At 55.9% G+C, this 20,894-nt stretch overlaps 1 protein-coding gene across 2 annotated transcripts in view; it reads right to left on the minus strand.

Annotated features, from left to right (window-relative positions):
- Positions 1-1,888: 1,888 nt before the first annotated feature.
- The window catches only part of SFSWAP (splicing factor SWAP), a 69,502-nt gene continuing 50,496 nt past the window's right edge, over positions 1,889-20,894 (minus strand). For both annotated transcript variants that reach the window (XM_053901874.1, XM_053901875.1), the window contains 5 exons: positions 20,180-20,445; positions 13,536-13,661; positions 3,350-3,514; positions 2,325-2,397; positions 1,889-2,181 (listed from right to left, as the gene is read on the minus strand). In XM_053901874.1, the coding sequence (XP_053757849.1) occupies positions 2,116-2,181; positions 2,325-2,397; positions 3,350-3,514; positions 13,536-13,661; positions 20,180-20,445 (696 nt within the window). In that variant the 3' untranslated portion in view covers positions 1,889-2,115. The remainder of the gene's footprint in view (positions 2,182-2,324; positions 2,398-3,349; positions 3,515-13,535; positions 13,662-20,179; positions 20,446-20,894) is intronic.

Consider the following 20,894-nt stretch of genomic DNA (forward strand, 5'->3'; position numbering starts at 1 on the left):
TAGCCACCCGAGCCACCCCGGCGCCCCCACGAGAGCATACGTAACCACGTGACCAAACGGCAGGTGCAACCTGACAGCTGGGGCCGCGGGTTCGGCGAAGGGCCCTCACCCGGGAACCTGGCGGGGCGGCCGGGGGTCGGCCCCGGAAGCGTGCAGGTCACGTGGGGAACCAGCGCGGCCGAGCGAGCGCCACGAGGCTCAGGAGCCGGTGGGCGAGCAGGTGGGAAGTCGCTGCGGAGAACATTCTTACTGGCGCATCCAGGAGCCGCGGGAGAATCTGTGCAGGGGGAAAGCTCTGGGCCCGGCGCATTGGCTGTGTCTCCTGAGGACGGCAGGGGTCGCGCGTTCGCCCCGAAGCCTGTCCCGTCGCCCAGGACTTGTGGCAGGACACGCGGTGGGCGAGCTCGGCACGGGTCCCCGTCCGTCTGTGCAGCCCGAGCGCGCGCCTCCCCGGACCAAGGCGGAGCCCACGGGACGGGAAGCCACGCTGCGTGGTCCTCCCACTTCCCCGCGTGGGACGGTCCCCCAAGCACACAACCCACGCCACGTGGCTGTCTGGGTGGGCTCTCCGGGGCGCGGTGTGCAAAGCTGTGCCCACCTGGCCGTGAGGCTACCCCCACCCCCGGGGGTCACCTCCCTGCTGTGACTCTGGTTTCTGACTCCCGCGAGTGGAAATGGCACCCTGCACGCCAACGACGCAAACAAGTGAGGAGGGACGAGGCGGGCCTCCCGGCGCCTTGCACGGGCCCTGCCGGAGGCCCCGGGAAGAAGCGAACGGCCACAGGTAACAGCCGTGTTTGCACGTGAAAACCAGAACCAAAGATAAGGACGAATTGGAAGAAAATTACTTAAAGATGAATCACGCCCAAAGGGCTGAGGGGACTGTGCGGAGCGCGGCGAACAGATAAGACGCTTGGGGGGTAACAGCCGGCCAAGGGGCCGGCCGAACGGACGCACCAACGTCGGAGCGGCCGCTCCAGGTCACCCGAAGCGCAGAAACGACGCAGCAGCGACGGGCATCTGAGGTCGCGCTGCCCGGGGAGGGCGCAGGAGGGTCTCGATGGTTTGGCGGAGGCTTTCTGGATGGCGGGCAGGCGCTCGCGTCGAAATCGAAGCCGTGACCCGCCCTTCCACGGCCAGGGACGTAACGCCTCCGTGAGGGTGCCGCACGCGGCCGCCCGCCCGCCATCGGGGGCCACAGGCTGAGTCCCCACGTGGCCCAGTGGGGGGGAGACCAGCAGGGCCGGGCAGGTCCTTGGAGCCGCAGGGGCGTCTCAAAGGCCGACACGGACCACAGAGGACAGGGCGCGGCATGAAGCTGGCCACACAGGAAGGACACACGGTGGCGGAGTCCAGCCCGCTGCGGCGCCCGCCTCCCCCACGCCTGCCCGCACACAGCCGCCCCCCCCCGCCCCGCGCCAGGTCTTCCCCACCGTCTGGTGCAGCAGCTGCCGGGAAGGAGCCCACTTCGGAAGAAGGAAAACCGACAAGTTCCACTTCTCCGTCCGGCCGGGCCCGGGCCGTGGGCAGGGCGGGCAGAGCACGCGCAGAGCAGAACATTCCCGTGGCAGGGCGACGGCAGCACCGCTCTGAAGCTCGGACCTCGGCCGGGCGGCGAGTCCTTTCGGTGTGGCGAGTCAAGCCCGGCCCAGGAACGGCCTCTCTCGTGTGACCTGGCCTGCGACCCCAGGCAGGGCAGCAGGTCCGTGTCTCATCCCCGAGGCTGACGCCAGTCGACCGTCGAGAGGTCCCCAGGGGCCGGGCCAAGGGGGGGCCCGGGCGGGGACGCAGACGAGGGCCGCAACGCGAACCACCCACCGGGAGCCTGGTGGCAAAGGGTAAAAACAAACTCACAGGCTAAACAAGGAAGAAACCGCCCCACAGTCGCTAGCTAGAAAAGGTGTTTTCCTCCCATTTTATTTGATAATACATTTTCACAGAAACATGATATTATTTACAAATATACAGGTAAGAGACTGCTGGTCAAAAATCTTAAACTGAAAATGTCATCAAAAATTAATTTACAAAAACCGCCGACGGCCCGGGGCGTCCCGGGGGAGCACGGACGGCGTGCGGACGGGTCTGTGCGCTCGCTGGCTCTCCGCAGCCCGGGCCTCAGGAGGCGCTGGTCTGCATGTTCTTCGAAGCCGCCAGCATCGCCCTCACTTTGGCCATGAGGTCCTGCACGGGGAGACACACAGGGGTCTGGATGGCTTGCCGTGCGGGGCTGGGAGGCCGACTTGAGTGGGCTCCCCGAGGGCCGCGGGGTCAGGGGCCCCTCGGGACGGGGAGGGGGAGGGAGGGAGGGAGCCGGCGGCCCTTACCTGAGTTATTTTGCTCTGCACGGAGGAAACAATTGCTGAGGAGATCTGGCCGTCTTTTTCCTGAGAAACGCCCCTAATGCGAACACAGAGAAAGGTCAGAGGCTTCAAAATTAAGCATTTTACCGTATTCGCTACCAGTGTCTTTAAAAGACACGTCATCGTCATAAATATACACTTTGCTTTTAGGCCTCAGGCTACAGACGTTTGAAATATTCTACGAAGTGCAAGCTAACTCAGGAAACATTTTCCACGCACGTTCCGTGAGGCGCACGCAGCGAACGGCAGGGCCGGACGGGAGCGCCGGAAGGCCGGTCCACGCTGGGGCCGCTGGGGCGTGACGCCACCTCCCACACAGCCGGCGGCGGCCGGGCCAGCGCTCCTTCCCGTCTTGGTTCTGAGTGACCGCCCGGGGGCTGTGGGCCCGCGGCGTAGGGCCTGCGACCCTCCTCCTGAGAGACCCCTCCCCAGGCGCTGGGTGCACGGGCAGCTGGCAGGTCTGGCAAACGCCTCCCGACGGCCACGGCCACAGGGACACCCACGCCCGTGCTGCCGACGGGGCCACCCACGTGACAGCCACAACCTCTGAGATCACCTGGCCTGTTCCGTCGGGAGTGACGGTTCCCCCCCCGACTTCTGGGGCTTGGAGCGAGTGGTGCGACAGGTGGCCTTTGGGGCCGGGACACCGCGGGCCCCCGTGCCCAGCTGCCCCACCGATCACGCTGGGCTCCCCAGTGGGTGCCGGTGAGAACAAGGGCACCGTTGTCGGGCGGCTTCAGAACGGCTGCCCTCACGCGAAGACAGGCTTTCCCAGCGGAGCTGACCGTGGGACGTCCTCCACATCGGAGGAAGGTGGCCCGCCCGCCCCACGCCCACTCTCGTCTGTGACGTCGGGGAGAGCCACGGAGGAGCAGGCCGCTCAGGGACTCCCGGACGGGTGCTCCCGAGGCCTGGCCCCAGCTCTGACCGCTTCCCGCGCCCGCCTCCCGCTCGCCGTCCGGGCGACGGGCAGGGGTCCGTGGGGTTACCTGGAGCGCTCCAGGCTGGAGCCCCGACTCTCCACGGGAGAGATGCTGGCCGAGTGGGCCGTGTGCCGGCGTGCGGACTGCTTGCTCGGGGACGCCGACTGGGACCCGGCCTTGGACTCGGTCCGTGACCGCGAGTGCCTCTTCTTCTTCTTCTCGTGGGGGCTCCTGTAGGGAAAGCAGGTTCAGACAAAGACACCCGGGGCTCTGGAGGAGTTTCGAGTGTTTTCCAAGGGACCTGTCCACACGGGCGAACTCCTTTTCGAAGCGCTGAGCATTCTGTTTGACTCCCGACAGACAGATGCAGCAAAGGCCACCCAGGAGGGAACGCAGGCCACCCTGTCCGGAGGCGGTCTGTCCCCACCCCGTGTCCAGAGGCCAGCACTCGGCACGTAGGACACCCACGGAGAGCGACCCGGTGCCGCTCACGCTGCTTATCCAGTCACGCCGACTGGAGAACTTCTAGCAAGAAACGGGGGATTCTCTAAGCCGGGTACCGCGCGCACAAAAGCGCTCCTTCTCTCTGCCCTGAGCTTCCTGTGACGGCAGAGCCCATCCCTGTCCCCACCACCCCTCCGAACTGTCCTGTTCCCCACCCGCCCCCCCAGCCCCCACCGGCCTCCCGCCCACTCCCCAAAACACATTGAGGAAGAGAGCACGTGCGGGAGGTCAGAGCAGCCTGTGGTCTGGACAGGCACCGAGCGTCCCTGCTCTCTTGCCTTTGGTTCCTCCAGAAAGGGGGGTCGCTGGCTGTTTGGAAACTCTGCCCGGCCACACGTGAGCGACGGGTGGCTGGCGGGTGGTGGAGAACGTGCTTGAGAACCGTGTATGGAAAGCGTGGTCACTGTCACATGTGCCCATCTGGGCCTCACGGATGAAGGGATCTCAGGAAACGTGGAACCTGCGTTGTCCTCACTGTGTAAGGTGTCCCAGGTCTGTGCTCTGGGGCACAGAGCGGCTCGTGGGCCCTTGCCCACCTGGGGATGCCTCACGGCCCGCCCATGCGCCCACCCGCCTGGCCCCCACGGTGCTGTCGTCGCAAAAAGCCAGAGGTGCAGTGACTCACGCTTGGCTGCGGAGGCGGGGTCCCCGGTGGGTCAGGGCCTCGGGCAGGTGGCCTCGCGCGGCAGCAAGGACGAGGGTGTCCACAACTGGACAGGCACACACGAAGCCACCCAGCACGCCTATTTTCTGAACTTGCAGAAGTTGTGTGCGGTGTTTACGGCCGCACGCGTGCGCTAGGACCTCAGAGGAAGCAGCAGAGATGATGACCTACGTGGCAGCATGTGGCAGTCGCCCACGATGGTTTAAGCCCCCAGTCGGATCGGTTTCCGTGGCCGCGCTCAGGGGCCGACGAGAGGCAGGCTGGCGATCCCTGCCCGTGAGTCAGGCTCAGTCTGACAACAGCGTGATGTCGCGGACGAAACTGCCAGAGCACCTGCTTGAGGAATGACCGAATCCCTTCTTTTTAGAAAACGTGAGGTGCGCTTTTCATCCAGAGACACACGACGGTCTTAGCGCTGCCGGCGGCGTTCCGCAAGGTGTGGGCGTCATGACGCACAGACTCCTCTTGGCATCAGGAGCCACCGTTCTAGAAAGTTCCCTCCCTGCTGCCTCCAGTCACCGGGCCCCCTTTCCCTGTCCCGGTCCCCCCTTTCCCACAGAGGGGACCCCTGCTCTGATCTACATCCCCTCGATGAAAACACACACCAGTGGAATCACAGCGTGGCTCTTCCGAGTCCGGGGGCCCCTGCCCAATCCGTGCCGCCCACAGACTGGCTGTTGTTCTGGCCGCTGCCGCAGCACCGTGCAGGGCCCACTGCCACGCCGCCGCTCTCTCCCGTGGACGCTCACCCGGGCCGTTGCCACTCTGGGCGATCACAAGTGGAGCTGCTCTCGTGGGCAGGTGTCTATGGCGAGCGAGCGTCCGGAGGGCCACACGCAGCGGCCACGCCAGGGGCAGCGGCTTCAGCCTGCGTTTATGGAACGTCCTTCACGTCACCTGCCCCCTTCGTCGGGGGTGGCGCTGTGCGAGTGTCTCCTGGCCTGTGGGTGCCTCTTTGCGCCCTCAGCCCCGACTTGAGAGTGAGGTTTTTAACCCCAGGGAGGTCACGTTCACCGCTCCCTGCCTCCGGGGGCCTCCGCGTGCTCAGGGCCGGCACAGGCTGCCTCTCCTCTCCTCACGGGCTGCCGTGGCTCCCCTGTCGTTGTAAGGCTATGGCTCCCGGTTTTCCTTGGAGGCCTCCTGGCGGGTCTGGAAAGGGCAGCAGACGCCCTCCAACCCTGTCCTTTTGAGAGACTGTGGTGGCCGCTCCGGGTCCCCTGTTTCCGCACGGACCGGGCATCTGGTCGCTCGCCAGTCCCTGCGAGATGTCCGTGGAGTTCTGACGGGGCGCACTGGGTCCATCAGTGGGGAGAAGAGATGCGAATGATGTCGCCTACCACCCGCGCCCCTGTCCACACACACCCTTGCCACACATGTCCCTGTCCCCATTCACCCTCCCTCGCCCTGCGCATATGCGACCCTGCCCACATACACCACACACACGCCTCTTCAGGAGCCACGGCCGTGGTGCCTCACGAGGTGAGCAAAACGTTCCGTGTTGCCAAGACCGTCTCTAAACTGGCATATCTCTTCTTCCCTGAACGTTTGTTAGAATTTAATGATGAAAGCCGTCTGGGCCTGGAGTTCTGTGGTTTTAAATTACAAATAAATTCTTTGGCAGAATTACTTAGATTTTCTATTTCTTTTTGCTGTCATGGTGGCCGCTTGGATGTTTCAAGAAATTTGTCCATTTCATCTACGTTGTCAAGTCAACTAGAAAAATATATGTTTCCTCATTATTCTTTTATTGTCCGTAGGTTTTCACTCTTGATCAATCTAAAGCTTTACCAATTTCCTGATCATTGTCAAAGAACCATCTCTTCGGTTTTGCCCCCAGTCTCTTTCCCCGTTTCTCCCCCTGCCTCTTCCTTAACAAAACCAAAGTACAGATGGCACAGCTACATCGGCTCCAGGCCGCGGTGACGGGACCCACGTGACGCGGTGCTCACGACGGCAGCCGCTGTCGGTCACCGACAGAGCCGCCACGGGCTGTACTCCCTACGCCTCCTCCTCCTCCCACGACCTGAAGCCTGTCCCCCTCCCGCTCGGCCGGCCACCATTGGTCTGTTCTCTGTATTCAGGGTCTGTGTGTCTGCCCACTTGCCTCGTTTTGTACATCCCACACGAGGGACATCCGAGCGAACGGCAAGATTTTACTCTCGTAGAAGAGTGACACCCCATTGTGTGCACACACGTTACTCGTTCACCGACGGATGGACACGTGGGCTCCTGCCACAGCCTGGCTGCTGCTGCTGCTGCTGCTGCTGCTACGAGCAGAGGGTGCACGTATCTCTCTGAATTAGTGGGTTTTGCTTTTTCTTCTCCTTTGAGAGAGAAAGAGACAGAGAATCCCAAGCAGGCTCCACACCCAGCAAGGAGTCCGACACAGGGCTCAGTCTCACAAACCGTGAGATCATGACCCGAGCAGGGTCGGACACTCTGACTGAGCTCCCCAGGCGCCCCAACATCTTTTCTTGTGTCTGCTGGCCACCCACATGTCTTCTTTGGAGAAACGTCTGTTCGTGTCTTCTGCCCATTTTTAAATTGGATTATTTGTTTTTGGGGGAATTGAGTTTGGTAAGTGCCTTGTAGATTTTGGATACTAACCCTTTATTCGCTATGTCGTTTGCAAATATCTTCCCCCATTCCATAGGCTGCCTTTTAGTTTTGCTGATTGTTTCCTTCGCCGTGCAGAAGCTTTTTATATCGATGAGGTCCCAGTAGTTCATTTGTGCTTTTGTTTCCCTTGCCTCCGGAGACGTGTCTAGAAAGAAATGGCTGTACTTGATGTCAATGAGGTTTTCTATCTATTCTCTCCTCTAGGATTTAAACAAAAAATTTTTTTAATGTTTATTTATTTTTGAGAGAGACAGACACAGAATGCGAGTGGGTTAGGGGCAGAGAGAGAGGGAGACACAGAAGCAGAAGCAGGCTCCAGGCTCTGAGCTGTCAGCACAGAGCCCGACTTGGGGCTTGAACTCATGAGCTATGAGATCATGACCTGAGCCAAAGCCGGACACTCAACTGACTGAGCCACCCAGGCGCCCCTCTCTTCTAGGATTTTTATACCTTCCTGTCTCACATTTATGTCTTTCATCCATTTTTTAAAATTTATTTTGAGTGAGAGAAAGAGGGGGGGTGGAGAGAAAGAGGGAGAGAGAGGGAGGGAGGGAGGGAGGGAGGGAGGAAGGGGGAGAGAGAGGGAAGGAGGGAGGGAGGGAGAGAGGTAGGGAGAGAGACAATCCCTAGCAGGCTCCACACTGTCAGTGCAGAGCCTGACGTGGGGCTCCATCGTGAGATCATGACCTGAGCCGAAATCAAGAGCCAGATGCTTAACAGACTGAGCCCCCCCGGGCGCCCCTTCCATACGTTCTGAGTTTATTTTCGTGCACAGTGTAAGAACGCAGTCCGGGTTCATTGTGCGTGTTGCTGTCCCTTTTCTTCAACCCCGCTTGCAGAAGAGACGTCTTTTTCCCACTGGATACTCTCTCCGGCTTTGTTGAAGGTGAGTTGACCCTGTAACTGTGGGTCCATTTCCGGGTTTTCTGGTCTGTTCTGCTTGGATCACTGCTGCTCTCATGGGACTTGGCATCTGGGACTGAGGCCTCCCGCTTTGCTTCTCCTTCTCAGGACCCGCTTGGGCTATCCAGGCTCTTCACAGTTCCACACGAATTTGAAAATTATTAGTTTTCATTTTCTTGATTTCTGATCTCCCCTTTATCGCTTCCTTGCTTCCACCTCCTTTAGGTTTAATTCGTTCTTTTTCTAGTGCTTTCTTTTTTAGCACTAGCTAAACTAGTGCTTTCTAGTTTCTAGAAAACATTAGATCGTTATTTTTAGACCTTCCTTCTTTTCTGACACAAACATTTAACGCTACTGACTTCCTTCTACGCACACCTGCACGTTAAAGATGTGGCTGCACGTTCACTGCCTTCGTTTTAAAACATTTCCTACCTTCTCTTGTGATTTTGTCTTTGACCTATGGGTAATTTAGAAAGGTGTTAACTTCCCAATACTTGGGGATCTTCCAGATTTTTAAGTTTATTTTGAGAGCATGTGTGTGCGAGTGGGGAGAGGGGCAGGGGCAGGGAGACAGAGAGAGAGAGAGACAGAGAGAGAGAGAGACAGAGAGAGAGAGAGAGAGAGAGAGAGAGAGAGAATGAATCCCTAGCAGGCTCCACACCATCAGCACAGAGCCCAACACGGGGCTTGATCCCAAGAACCACAAGTGCATGACCCGAGCCAAAATCAAGAGTCAGACGCTTAACTGACTGAGCCACCCAGGCGCCCTCCACGTATCTTTGTAAAGAGTTCCACACTTGCTGCCACGTGCTGAGGAAACACACGACACACTCTGCCGTCGGAGTCTTCAAGGACTAACAGCACACTGCACGAGCCAGTCGGGTGACCGTTTACAGTTTCTAGATCCACGCTGTTGTCTACTTGGCCCCCGGGTGCCTCAGCTTCTGCTTCCGCTCAGTCTCAGCGCCCACGTTGGAAGCCACGTCCTCACGAGCCTGGCGCTCCTCTGGCACCTGCCGTCAGCGCGGCCGCGGGGCCCTTCTGCTCACAGCGCCGCACGTGCACCTGTCCCCATCAAGACATCTCTACACCCCACGAGGGGCTCGCCACCCCGAGATCAAGAGGCGTGTGCCCCAGCAGCCGGACCGGCAGGTGCCTCTCCCCGTCTCTCGGTGACCGACCTACGTGCACACCGAAGGCGCCCCTGTCAGCGGCCTAGCACGAGGCGTTGTCTCCAGCAGAGCCTAAGGCTTCTGCCTCGTAGCTGGTGTCCAGTCGCCCTGCATCCGTGAGGGCGACGCTGACCCGATGACCCTCCCGTTTCCGCCGTCCACGTGCAGTTTTCCTGCCCTCGCCCACTTCCTGCTTTCTTTTCAGTCAAGTCATTTTTGAAGGTCCTGTTTTATGTCCTCTGTTGGGTTTTAGCTCCTTTTTCTTTCCGGTGGCTGCTCCAGGGAATGAAGACACGCACCCTTCGATGCCAAAGTCTGCCGTGGACCGGTGACGCTTGGTGCACTGGAGCCTGTAACGGCGGGCCACTCCCCCCACTCGACACCCACGGGTGTGCTGAGCACGAGGAGTTCAACGGCAAAACCCCTGACAAATCGACGAATCACGGACTATTTGCTGTAACAAAACACTGGGCGTCCTGCTGAGAAGCTCTGTGATACAACGTGGCCAAATACTCCCATGATTTGTACTCTTCAAAAAATTCAACGCAACCGTATCCTAACGTCCAAACACTCAGTAACAGGAACCGGGGTTCCTCGGACGAACAGCCGACCCCGGTGCTGGGGCAGGGAAAGCACCAGCTAAGCCCGGAGTACCGTGTGCCAAAAAGCAACAAAGTGCTTGGAGAACCGCGGGGCCAAATGTGAGATGGTGTCACCGGCCATTAGTCCTGGCAACGGATTAGTGCACAACAGACGGAAAAGCAAACCCCGAGCCCCAAAGACCACAGTGGCACCGAAACTAAGGGTGTGTGTGCCTTCTTTAGAGAAGGAAAGACGGAATCTGAAAGCCAGCGTTTTGCCATCACCGAGGTCAGAACCAACTCCGCACCGGGGATGCCGAGGCCAGTGAGAGGAGAGTGGCTATCAGTGGGACGTCTGTGCTGTCACACTGCCACCGCCAGGTCGCCTGCAGGGGCCCGCCACCTTACCCACTCACGACCCCCTGCGTGGGGCACGCAGCCTCGACCAAGCCATCCGACAGCCATCACTGGGGATGTGACAGCGGGGTGTGATGCGCACGGAAGTCCCATACCACCTGTGTAGCGCTCTTGCCAAAATGTTCACCACGGACCCCGCCACGAGGACACAGTAAGACAAGTCCAACCCTCCACAGTACGGTTGGCCCTGGAGTTGTCACAGAATACACGCAAAGGAGGGGGGAGGCGGGAGGGGAACAGCCACACAGAAAAACGTGGGCCCTATAAAAAGCTTCTGCACAGCAAAGGAAACAACCAACAAAACTAAAAGGCAACCAACGGAATGGGAAAAGATATTTGCAAATGACATGTCGGACAAAGGGCTAGTATCCAAAATCTATAAAGAGCTCACCAAACTCCACACCCGAAAAACAAATAACCCAGTGAAGAAATGGGCAGAAAACACGAATAGACACTTCTCTAAAGAAGACATCCAGATGGCCAACAGGCACATGAAAAGATGCTCAACGTCACTCCTCATCAGGGAAATACAACTCAAAGCCACTCTGAGATACCACCTCACACTGGTCAGAGTGGCTAAAATGAACAAATCAGAAGACTATAGATGCTGGCGAGGATGTGGAGAAACGGGAACCCTCTTGCACTGTTGGTGGGAATGCAAACTGGTGTAGCCGCTCTGGAAAACAGTGTGGAGGTTCCTCAAAAAATTAAAAATAGACCTACCCTATGACCCAGCAGTAGCACTGCTAGGAATTTACCCAAGGGATACAGGAGTGCTGATGCATAGGGGCACTTGTACCCCAATGTTTATAGCAGCACTCTCAACAATAGCCAAATTATGGAAAGAGCCTAAATGTCCATCAACTGATGAATGGATAAAGAAATTGTGGTTTATATACACAATGGAGTACTACGTGGCAATGAGAAAGAACGAAATATGGCCCTTTGTAGCAACATGGATGGAACTGAAGAGTGTGATGCTAAGTGAAATAAGCCATACAGAGAAAGACAGATACCATATGGTTTCACTCTTATGTGGATCCTGAGAAACGTAACAGAAACCCATGGGGGAGGGGAAGAAAAAAAAAAAAAAAAGAGGTTAGAGTGGGAGAGAGCCAAAGCATAAGAGACTGTTAAAAACTGAGAACAAACTGAGGGTTGATGGGGGGTGGGAGGGAGGGGAGGGCACCTTTTGGGATGAGCACTGGGTGTTGTATGGAAACCAATTTGACAATAAACTTCATATATTGAAAATAAAATAAAATAAAAAATAGAAAAAATAAAAACCGTAAAAAAAAAAAAAAAAGAAAAAGAAAAACGTGGGCCCTGCTGAATCGAGCTGGCAGTTACATGCATATGGATATTCATTGTACTTTCTTTTTTTTTTTTTTAATAAAATTTGTTTTGAGACAGAGGAACAGAGAGAGGAAAGAGAGAGAATCCCAAGCAGACTCCTCCCTGTCATTGCATGGGGCTCAAATTCACAAACCAGGAGATCATGACCTGAGCAGAGATCAAGAGTCAGATGCTCAACCAATGGAGCCACCCAGGTGCCCCCGCTGTTTGGTTTTTAAGGAGGAAGTTTAAGACTATCTATTAAAAAACCGGGACGCCTCGGTGGCTCAGTCAGTTAAGCGTCCAACTCTCGGTTTCAACTCAGGTCATGATCTCACAGTTTGAGTTTGAGCCCCACATCAGGCTCTGCGCTGACAGTGTGGAGCCTGCTTGGGATTCTCTCTCTCCCTCTCAAAAATATATAAAGTTAAAAAAAAAAAAAGACTGCCTATTGAAAATTTAATTAAAATTTTAAAGCCAGGAGTCAGTGAAAGCGGCACTCAGCGATCAGCTTGTAGCCGCCACCCTTCAGCTGTGGGGGCGGCACCGCCCCCTGGGCCTGGCTGACCGGACGGGATTCAGGCAGCCCCGGCTCGGTGGGGAATCAGCCACCTGCCACCATGCACAGCAGCGGCCCCGCAGCTGCTCTGCGCACAGGCTGGAGGGGACGCCGTCCAGCTGTGGCGCTGACACGTCCGGGGCACGGGGCACATCTTGCCCTCTGCGGGGCCCGAGGCACGGCTTCCCACCCCCTGGGGTCGGGCCCGGGCGCTGAGCCTCACTTGTTCTGTACGACTCATTAAAGCTGCAGTGAGCACACGAGGTCTCAGGATTCTGGATAAAACCAGCGCCTTCTCCCGAGATCGCTCATTTAACGTGAAGGTTAATTTGAGGGCAGAGCAAGAAAGCACCTGCCAGGAGAGATCTTTTGTTACGAGGAATTAACCTGAGACCCTCTATTTGCCCTTTACGTCCCCCAAGGGGGACGATGGATTCCGTGCGTTCAGGGAGCACCCGCGAAAATGCCCTCCCACCGTCGCCACGCCGCCCCGGTGCTCCCGGCGGGACGAAGCGGCAGCCGCAAGCGCACAGAGCGGGCGTGCCCGAGCCCGCCTGCCGAACCCCGCGAGCCCTGCAGCTCCTCGGCTGGCTGCCGCCTGAAGGGCAAGAGATCACGTCTCACCAGGGAACGGAGCGGTCACGTAACCCGCCACGTGGCAGGGACAGGTTTCCGGTAGAAACGTCGTTTCGGACCCGCGGCCGCTGCAGGTGCCGTCAAGAAGGGCGGGAGCAGGTGACCGCCGGGCTCTCGACACCTGCCACTCGGCTCTGCGGTCGGGGAGGTTCCGGGACCCCGCGTGTCTGGACTCACACCCCCGCGGCAGCAGTTAGGGAACCTGCCCCGCCCCCTCTGGGCCCCTCCGTGTCGGGCGTGCTGCTCCCCGCCCAGCTGGCGGAGCCGGGGCTGCAGACTCCCACACAGGGACACGCCAGTGAGGCCGCTCCCTTCCAGGGAGGACGGAAACAAAGAGGCTGAGTGACGCAAAGCGGTCAGCGGGCAGCACCCCGGCTGGACGGGAGGCACAGATGGCCTGGGCGTGCCCTTCAAGGGACGCAGGGGCTTTCCGTGTGGGGCCTTGGAGTCCCTCCCCAGGAGGGGCAGCTGGGGACGCTGGCTGGTGGGGACAGAGGCCCCGGGGCCAGGCGTGGTGGCTGAGGGGTCGACGCTCAGGAGCACCGGCCCACGGCCACCTGCCACCTGGGCGGCAGCAGGCATTCCCTCACTTCCCTTGTCCAGTGTCCGCACAGTCCCTTCCCTGTCAGCAGGGTGCGTGTGGGGCCCGCAGCGGCTACACGTGGGGGCCGGTGCAGGGCGTGCCAGCAGCCACCGGAACCCGGCACGACGGAGCCGCCTGTGCTCGGAGTCCCGGAGCAAGGAGAACACCGGAAGGGCTCAGTGTCCGAGGGACAGCTGCCGGGTGTCCCCGGGCCGCCTCCGAGCATGGGCCCCCTCTGCACACTTCCTGCACACACTCTGTGAGCTCACAGACCCCCACCTGGACCGGGTCCGCTTCCGGCTGACGCCCGGACTGTTACTCATCCGGTAGGCGGTGGGGACGCTCCTCTCTTCCCTCCGTCTCTCAGGAGAGTGCGCTCTTCTCCGAGGGGACCGGGACCGGGACCTGGGCAGAGGAAGACAAAGCGTTTTGCTCTGCTGTCTGTCTGGCCAGCACCCCATCTGTCCTTCTGGGCCCCCCTCCCCCGGCCTTACCCCTCTCCCGACGTGGAACCGGATCAGACTCCGAGGTGGAGTCAGACTCTGCTCCCCCGTCCGGGACACCTGTCACACCGATGCTGAACTTAACCAGCGTGCAACACTCCCGCGGCCAGAGTATGTGCTGCGGGTGCCCACGGTCAGCAGCCCCGATCCTCCCCGACCCCAGATCGGACCAGGTGATTTACGGCTGACTCAGGCCTGCGGCTTCTCGGCCTTCCTCTGGCCTTTGTGCATCCTCCCTCCCTCAGCAATTTTCAGCTCACTGACATCTCTATCAGAAAAACGTAAAAAAAGCAGTGAAATCCAAGCGAGTTGTTTCTGCGTGTCCTGAGTGCTGGCAATGGGAAGAAGCCAGAGCGCCACGAAACTAGAGCCTGGAAGCGTCTCCCGTCTACAACGGCCGTCCGGCCCCTCAGTGCGAACCGAGGACAGGCCGTGGCAGCTCAATCCAGAACCTCTCGTGGGGATTCGGGTGGGACGATCTAAGTCTATGAGATTCTCCGGATGCAAAACCACCTGTTAAAATATGTTATTCTTCCTCTCTGTGTGCCTGGAGAGACGCTCGCTCTGTCTGTGCAGCGACGCGGGCCGCACACGGCAGCCAGGCCCGCGGGCAGCGACAGCTCGCCACTCGACGAGACCCTCGCGCGCTGGGGGCCAAGGCCCCCCGAGGGGGGTCCCGTGATGATGGGTTTTGGAGTCTTGTTTTAGTGTTTGTTCATTCAGTGAAATTACTGTTTCAGGGAGACGTATGGTGAGCAGAAACCTGGACCAAAAAACCCCGTTTCTTTTTGTTCTGTTTCTATGACAACCCAGTCAAAAATAATATGAGGAGCGGTTTGATTTTGCCATAAAGGATTCCACACAGAATCAATTTAATTGCACTAAAACCTCCCAAATAACACACGCTGTCGTTCTAAAGATCAGTTCCTCGTCACATCCCACCCTCCGGCATCAGAGAAAACCCTGAGCCGTGCGTGTAAAATACCCGCCACGGAATGAGCCCGCTCCAGGTAAGCGGTCACGGGCTCGGGCTCACCTCCAGCTCACGAAACAGTGTTGGTTTTTTTTGCAGACCCGTCCCAAGATCTGTATGTGACAATTACAACGGGGAGGTCAGTCAGACGCCCTGACATTTTACCAGGTTTTCCCTCGAGAGTCCCGGGCCTGGGCTCCGCGCGCACCGCGTCCACGGAGGCCGGGGAACCGCGACACGGAGACACGCTTCTCCTTCAGAACGAGGGGTGCCGGGCAGGGCGGCACCAGAGCCCCGGGGAAGGCTCCAGAACAGACCCGAAAATCAGGAAGAGCGAGGGAGTGCGCACTGCCCACAAGCCCGGAGCGCTGACACAGGGCCACACCGCAGACCACTGGGATCTGGTGGCCGTCACCGGCAGCCCTGAAGTTACCTGGGAAAGAGGTCCGTCCGGCACCGGGGCGGTCCACTCCATCAGATAACACTTGGATTTTATTTTAACTAAAGAAGCGCTGACGCTTTCATTCTGTCCGGCAGGAGGGCCACGTGGCTACCACATCACGTGCAGGAGGCAGACCCCGCGTGGGCAGCTCGGGCACCGTGTCCGGGGCAATCACAAGGGCCTCACACACGGAGGCAGAGCAAACCCTGCTCCCGAAACCTTGCTTCCTCCCCACGGCAGCCCGCCCCGCTACCAGGGCCCGCACGGACCGGCCCGGGCAGCGCAGGTCCTGGCCGGGCAGCACCCTGGGCTTCTCCCCGCCTGCGGGCGCCCGCTAGGTCTGGGTCTGTGCCTCGGAAGGAGAGCGGCCGGCCAACGGCTGGCTGGCACCAGCTCGCGCAGCGTCAGCCACGGGTACCTTATGCGGGGGCGGGACGTGAAACTCATTACCGTCGCTGGTCTGCTTTGCACTTTACCACGGGGAACACGGTAAGGAATTACAAATTTGGCCCCAATTTGGCGGGCTAGAGTTGGTTTTCAATGTTAAATGTGACTTAGAAAATGTCGTTTTCATCCCCAGCTCCTCCCCAAGCAGAAGCCCTGAGGCTGCGAGCAGCCGTGTGGACCCAGCACCCGATACCTTGAAATGGCGAGGCACAGACCTCTGCCTGGAGCCCCCATTCAGAAGCCGCATACAGACTGACGTACCAAAAACAAACACCAGAGGTGATCTTATCAAAACTTCTAAAGATGACCTTAATTTCAGTCTTACAAGATTATAGTTTAAAAATACCTGCAATCCCTATCAAAGTAACACCAGCATTCTTCACACAGCTAGAACCAACCTAAAATTTGTACGGAACCAGAAAAGACCCCGAATTAGCCAAAGCAATCTTGAAAAAGAAAACCACAGCAGGAGGCATCACAATCCCAGACTTCAAGCTGTATTACAGAGCTGTCATCATCAAGACAGTATGGTACTGGCACAAGAAGAGACACTCCAATCAATGGAACAGAAGAGAGAACTCAGAAATGGACCCACAAACGTATGGCCAACTAATCTTTGACAAAGCGGGAAAGAACATCCAATGGAATAAAGATAGTCTTGGGCTAACTGGGTGGCTCAGTCGGTTAAGTGTCCGACTTCGGCTCAGGTCACAATCTCGCGGTCCGTGAGTTCGAGCCCCGCGTCGGGCTCTGGGCTGATGACTCAGAGCCTGGAGCCTGCTTCCGATTCTGTGTCTCCCTCTCTCTGCCCCTCCCCCGTTCATGCTCTGTCTCTCTCTGTCTCAAAAATAAATAAACGTTAAAAAAATTAAAAAAAAAAAAAAAAAAAGGAACAAAGATAGTCTCTTCAGCAAGTGGTGCTGGGAAAACGGGACAGGGACATGCAGAAGAATGAACCTGGACCACTTACACCAGACGCAAAAATAAACTCAGAATGGATGAAAGACCCAAATGTAAAATAGGAAGCCATCAAAATCCTTGAGGAGAAACCAGGCAAAAACCTCTTTCACCTCAGCTGCAGCAACTTCTTACTTAACACGTCTCCGGAGGCAAGGGAAACAAAAGCAAAAATGAACTACTGGGACCTCATCAAAATAAAAAGCTTCTGCACAGCCAAGGAAACAATCAGCAAAACTAAAAGGCAACCGACAGAATGGGAGAAGATGTTTGCAAACGACGTTATCAGATAAAGGGTTAGTATCCAAAATCTACAAAGAACTTATCAAACACAACACCCAAAAACCAAATAATTCAGTGAAGAAATAGGCAAAAGACATGAATAGACACTTCTCCAAAGGAGACATCCAGATGGCCAACCGACACATGAAAAAATGCTCGTCACTCATCATCTGGGAAATACAAATCAAAACCACAATGAGGTACCACCTCACACCTGCCACAATGGTTAACATTAACAACTCAGGCAAAAACCGATGTTGGCAAGGATGCGGAGAAAGAGGATCTCTTTTGCACTGCTGGTGGGAATGCAAGCTGGTGCAGCCACTCTGAAAAACAGTATGGAGGTTCCTCAAAAAGCTAAAAATAGAACTACTCTACAGCCCAGCAATTGCACTACTAGGCATTTATCCACGGGATACAGGTGTGCTGTTTCGAAGGGACACATGCCTCCCCATGTTTATAGCAGCACTATCGACAACCGCCAAAGTATGGAAAGAGCCCAAATGTCCATCGACGGATGAACGGATAAAGAAGATGTGGTATATATATACAATGGAGAATTACTCGGCAATCAAAAAGAATGAAATCTTGCCATTTGCAACTACGTGGATGGAAATGGAGAGTATTATGCTAAGTGAAATTAGTCAGAGAAAGACAAATATCACATGACTTCACTCAAACGAGAAATTTAAGAGACAAAACAGATGAACATAAGGGAAGGGAAGCAAAAATAATATAAAAACAGGGAGAGGACAAAACATAAGAGACTCTTAAATATGGAGAACAAGCAGAGGGTTGCTGGAGGGTTGTGGGAGGGGGGGAAGGGCTAAATGGGTAAGGGGCCCTAAGGAATCTACTCCCGAAATCATTATTGCACTATATGCTAAATAACCTGGATGTAAATTAAAAAGAAAAAATTAATTAAAAAAACAAAACAAAAAAAATTAAAAAAATTACCAACAAAAAAAATACCTAAGCTATTAAAGCCGAATCTTATTTTTAGGCAATAAATAAAGCATATGAGTACTTCTTCATTCCACTTAAGGCAGAGAAACTAATGTGATATAAAAATAAAAAACAGAAAAAAAATCTTATACTTTAATAAGTTATGATTTAACATTTTTTTTTTAATTTATTTTTGAGAGACAGCACGAGCAGAGAAAGGGCAGAGAGAGAGGGAGACCCAGAATCCAAAGCAGGCTCCAGGCTCTGAGCTGTCAGCACAGAGCCCGACACGGGGCTTGAACTCACAAACTGTGAGATCATGACCTGAGCGGAAGTCAGACTCTTAACTGACTGAGCCACCCAGGCTCCTCTAATCAATGTTGATTTAAAAGACACTAAACACCATGCTGTTGTAATGACTGTGCCTTCTGAGAAGCAACGTGTTGGTTTTCAAAACTGAAGATTCTTCTATGAGTGAGTCACCTCTGGGGACCCAGAATCACCTATACCTCGGACAGAATGTGTCCCTGGACCCAGCCCGCAAACGTTCCCTGCGTTAACATACAGATCACTTCTGCTAGAAAAGGGCGTTGTAGCCTTGACTTTCTACATCTTACGTAAAACTTCAGTCACGTAACACGTAAGAGAAAATGTTTCAACCGCAGCAGCCTACCACGAGTGGGAACACAGAGCACTTGGGGCTGGCAGGAGTCTGTACGGAACAGCCCATTCAAGTGTGTGCCAGCCTTAAGAAGCAAGCCTGGCGGGTCCTACGCAGATGTGATGTCTGTAATGGGCTGTTACGGTAATGGGTAATGGGTAATGGGTAACCCTACCTGAAAAGATAGACAGTTAAAGGAAAAATCACGACGTCTCATTAGCAACGTCAATATTCGGTTACAACTTCACTATTTTCCACACGTCAACAATTCACTGCCGAGAACACCAAGCGCGCTCGGGCCCCTGGAGGCTAGCGCCAGCAAAGCCTGGACCGCGCACGGCCCGCAGCCGCCGAGAGCACACACAGGACCCCAGACCAGGGATGAGGAGTCAGTTACGTGCCACCGTCAGAGCCCTGCCGCGAAGGACAGCCGGCCAGGAGTTTACTGGGCGCGTTCCGTTCCTGCTTGGAGGGCGGCTCGTCAGGAAGAACTCTCTCGAGAAAGAAACTTTAAAATGTCTTTTGTATACATACAAATTCCTAGGGGCGTCTACACACAGAAACCACGTCAGCGAAGTTGTTCGTCTTATGGAAAAATGGCAAGGTGTGTGGGTGTCTGGGTATCTGCATGGGCGTGTGTGGTGCGTGTGCCTATGTGAATGTGCGTGTCTGGGGTGTGTGTATGATGACGGAACTTCTAGAGCACTATTAAAATCGCAGACACCACGGATCAAAATTATTTATCGTGGAGGCAAGTGCAATTTCACTGTTGATAAGTACGTGTAAATACTCGTCAAGCCTCTGAGGCCTGGTGTGAGTAAAAATAGGGAAAGCACGTTGTTTTTAGGATATATTCAGAGGCAAATGTGCACGAGCGTACTTCGTTTTAAGCATCAAAAGAGCAGCGCAGCCATCATTTCCCTGGAAAGGAAAACCGACATCAGTTACAGCGGACAAACGAGACCCCGCCAGCCCGAGCGTCGGGCCAGAGACAGCAAGCCAAGTCCAAGCAACACTTGCCAACAGATCGCAATGTGAGACGCAGGTTTTAAAACCAGAGGTTTGCTTTCCAAACCTCCTGTAAACCACTTGAAAAACAAACGGAAAACGCAAAACAAGACCAAAAAAACCCCCGGCCGTACTAAACAGTAAATACCGTGACTCGTTAAGGGTCGTGTTCGTATCGTGGCTTGAAATCTTATGCTTTCTCGAACACCTTGTGAAGGTGGCTTCTGGCTAAACAGTGCCTCTTGACGGGAGGTCTGGACACAAATCAGCTGAGACGCGGACGGGCACGCCCGGGCCTCCCTCCTTGCACGCACATGCAGGGGCTGCGCACAGCCCAGGCGGTCCGGATCGCTTCCGTTACATTTATGCACTCGACAGGAGTTAGCATAGGAGAGTCCACGCGTTCAAACAAAAGACCCCACCCCTGTGAGTTTTGACACACGGAACCGATGTGCCGGGCCCGCCTCTAAGACCCGTTAACCTTTAAATAAATCCACTTTTTAAAAACCCGTCAGTAGTCGATGAGCCGTGCAAATTAAACAAAAGGCATCTTGAAAAGACGTCACGCGGGCTGGCAGGCTGATCCACACGCGAGCACTCACGAGGTCCGCGCTCGCTCGCTCGTCTCTGCCAGGCCTGCCACTCTGGGGACGGAGGACCCACTGCCCACGGCAGACCCGTGCCACGAGCGCCCTGCGCACCCACCTGGAGCGCCGCGCCGTCCGGTAGGCGCTGGGGAGACAGTGCTTGGCCTTTGAGCGGGACCGAGGCCTGGATCTGGATGATGAGTGGTGCTTGGGGGAGCGGGATCTCGTTCGAGACCGCTTTTTGTGCTTCTTCTTTTTCTTCTCTTTCTCTTCTTCTCTCGGGGGGTCTTTACTTTTGCTGGAGGCCCCTTCGGGGGGCTTGATGTCTGAAGTTGGCGGAGGTCTGCCTCCGGTCAGTAGAGGACAGGGCCCAGTACCGGTTTCCTGGGAACAAAAGAAAATCTCCAGATGTTAACAAGGAAAACAAGACACTTGTGAATGCACATGTATAAAGTTTCAACTTGGGCTTGAAATTATTCACACACGTTATTCACGCCAATAATGTACTAACATCTCCTAGAGAAGACCACGTCCCTTTTTATGGCTCTAAAACGGCACCCCAGTGTCTCCAGGGAAATGGTGGCTCTGTAACCACCAAGCGTATGAGCGACGGTCTCCCCAGATGGTCGTTCACCGGCCCCACCCGGCGGTGACGGATCTGATGAAGGGAACGTGGCTCCAAGGACACTGTCGAAGAAAAGAGCTGCACTTGTTCCTTCATAAATAATTGTGACTTTGCATCAACAGAGAGATTCTTAAGCCTCCAGTTATGGTTAGGCTTTTATGAATCTCTACACCAGTCTGAAAATAATTTTTAAAGAAGATCTGAATGA

This window comes from Panthera pardus, unplaced genomic scaffold (genome assembly GCF_024362965.1).
Source record: "Panthera pardus isolate Hobbes unplaced genomic scaffold, ASM2436296v1 HiC_scaffold_14, whole genome shotgun sequence".
In the NCBI taxonomy this organism is placed as follows: Eukaryota; Metazoa; Chordata; class Mammalia; order Carnivora; family Felidae; genus Panthera; species Panthera pardus.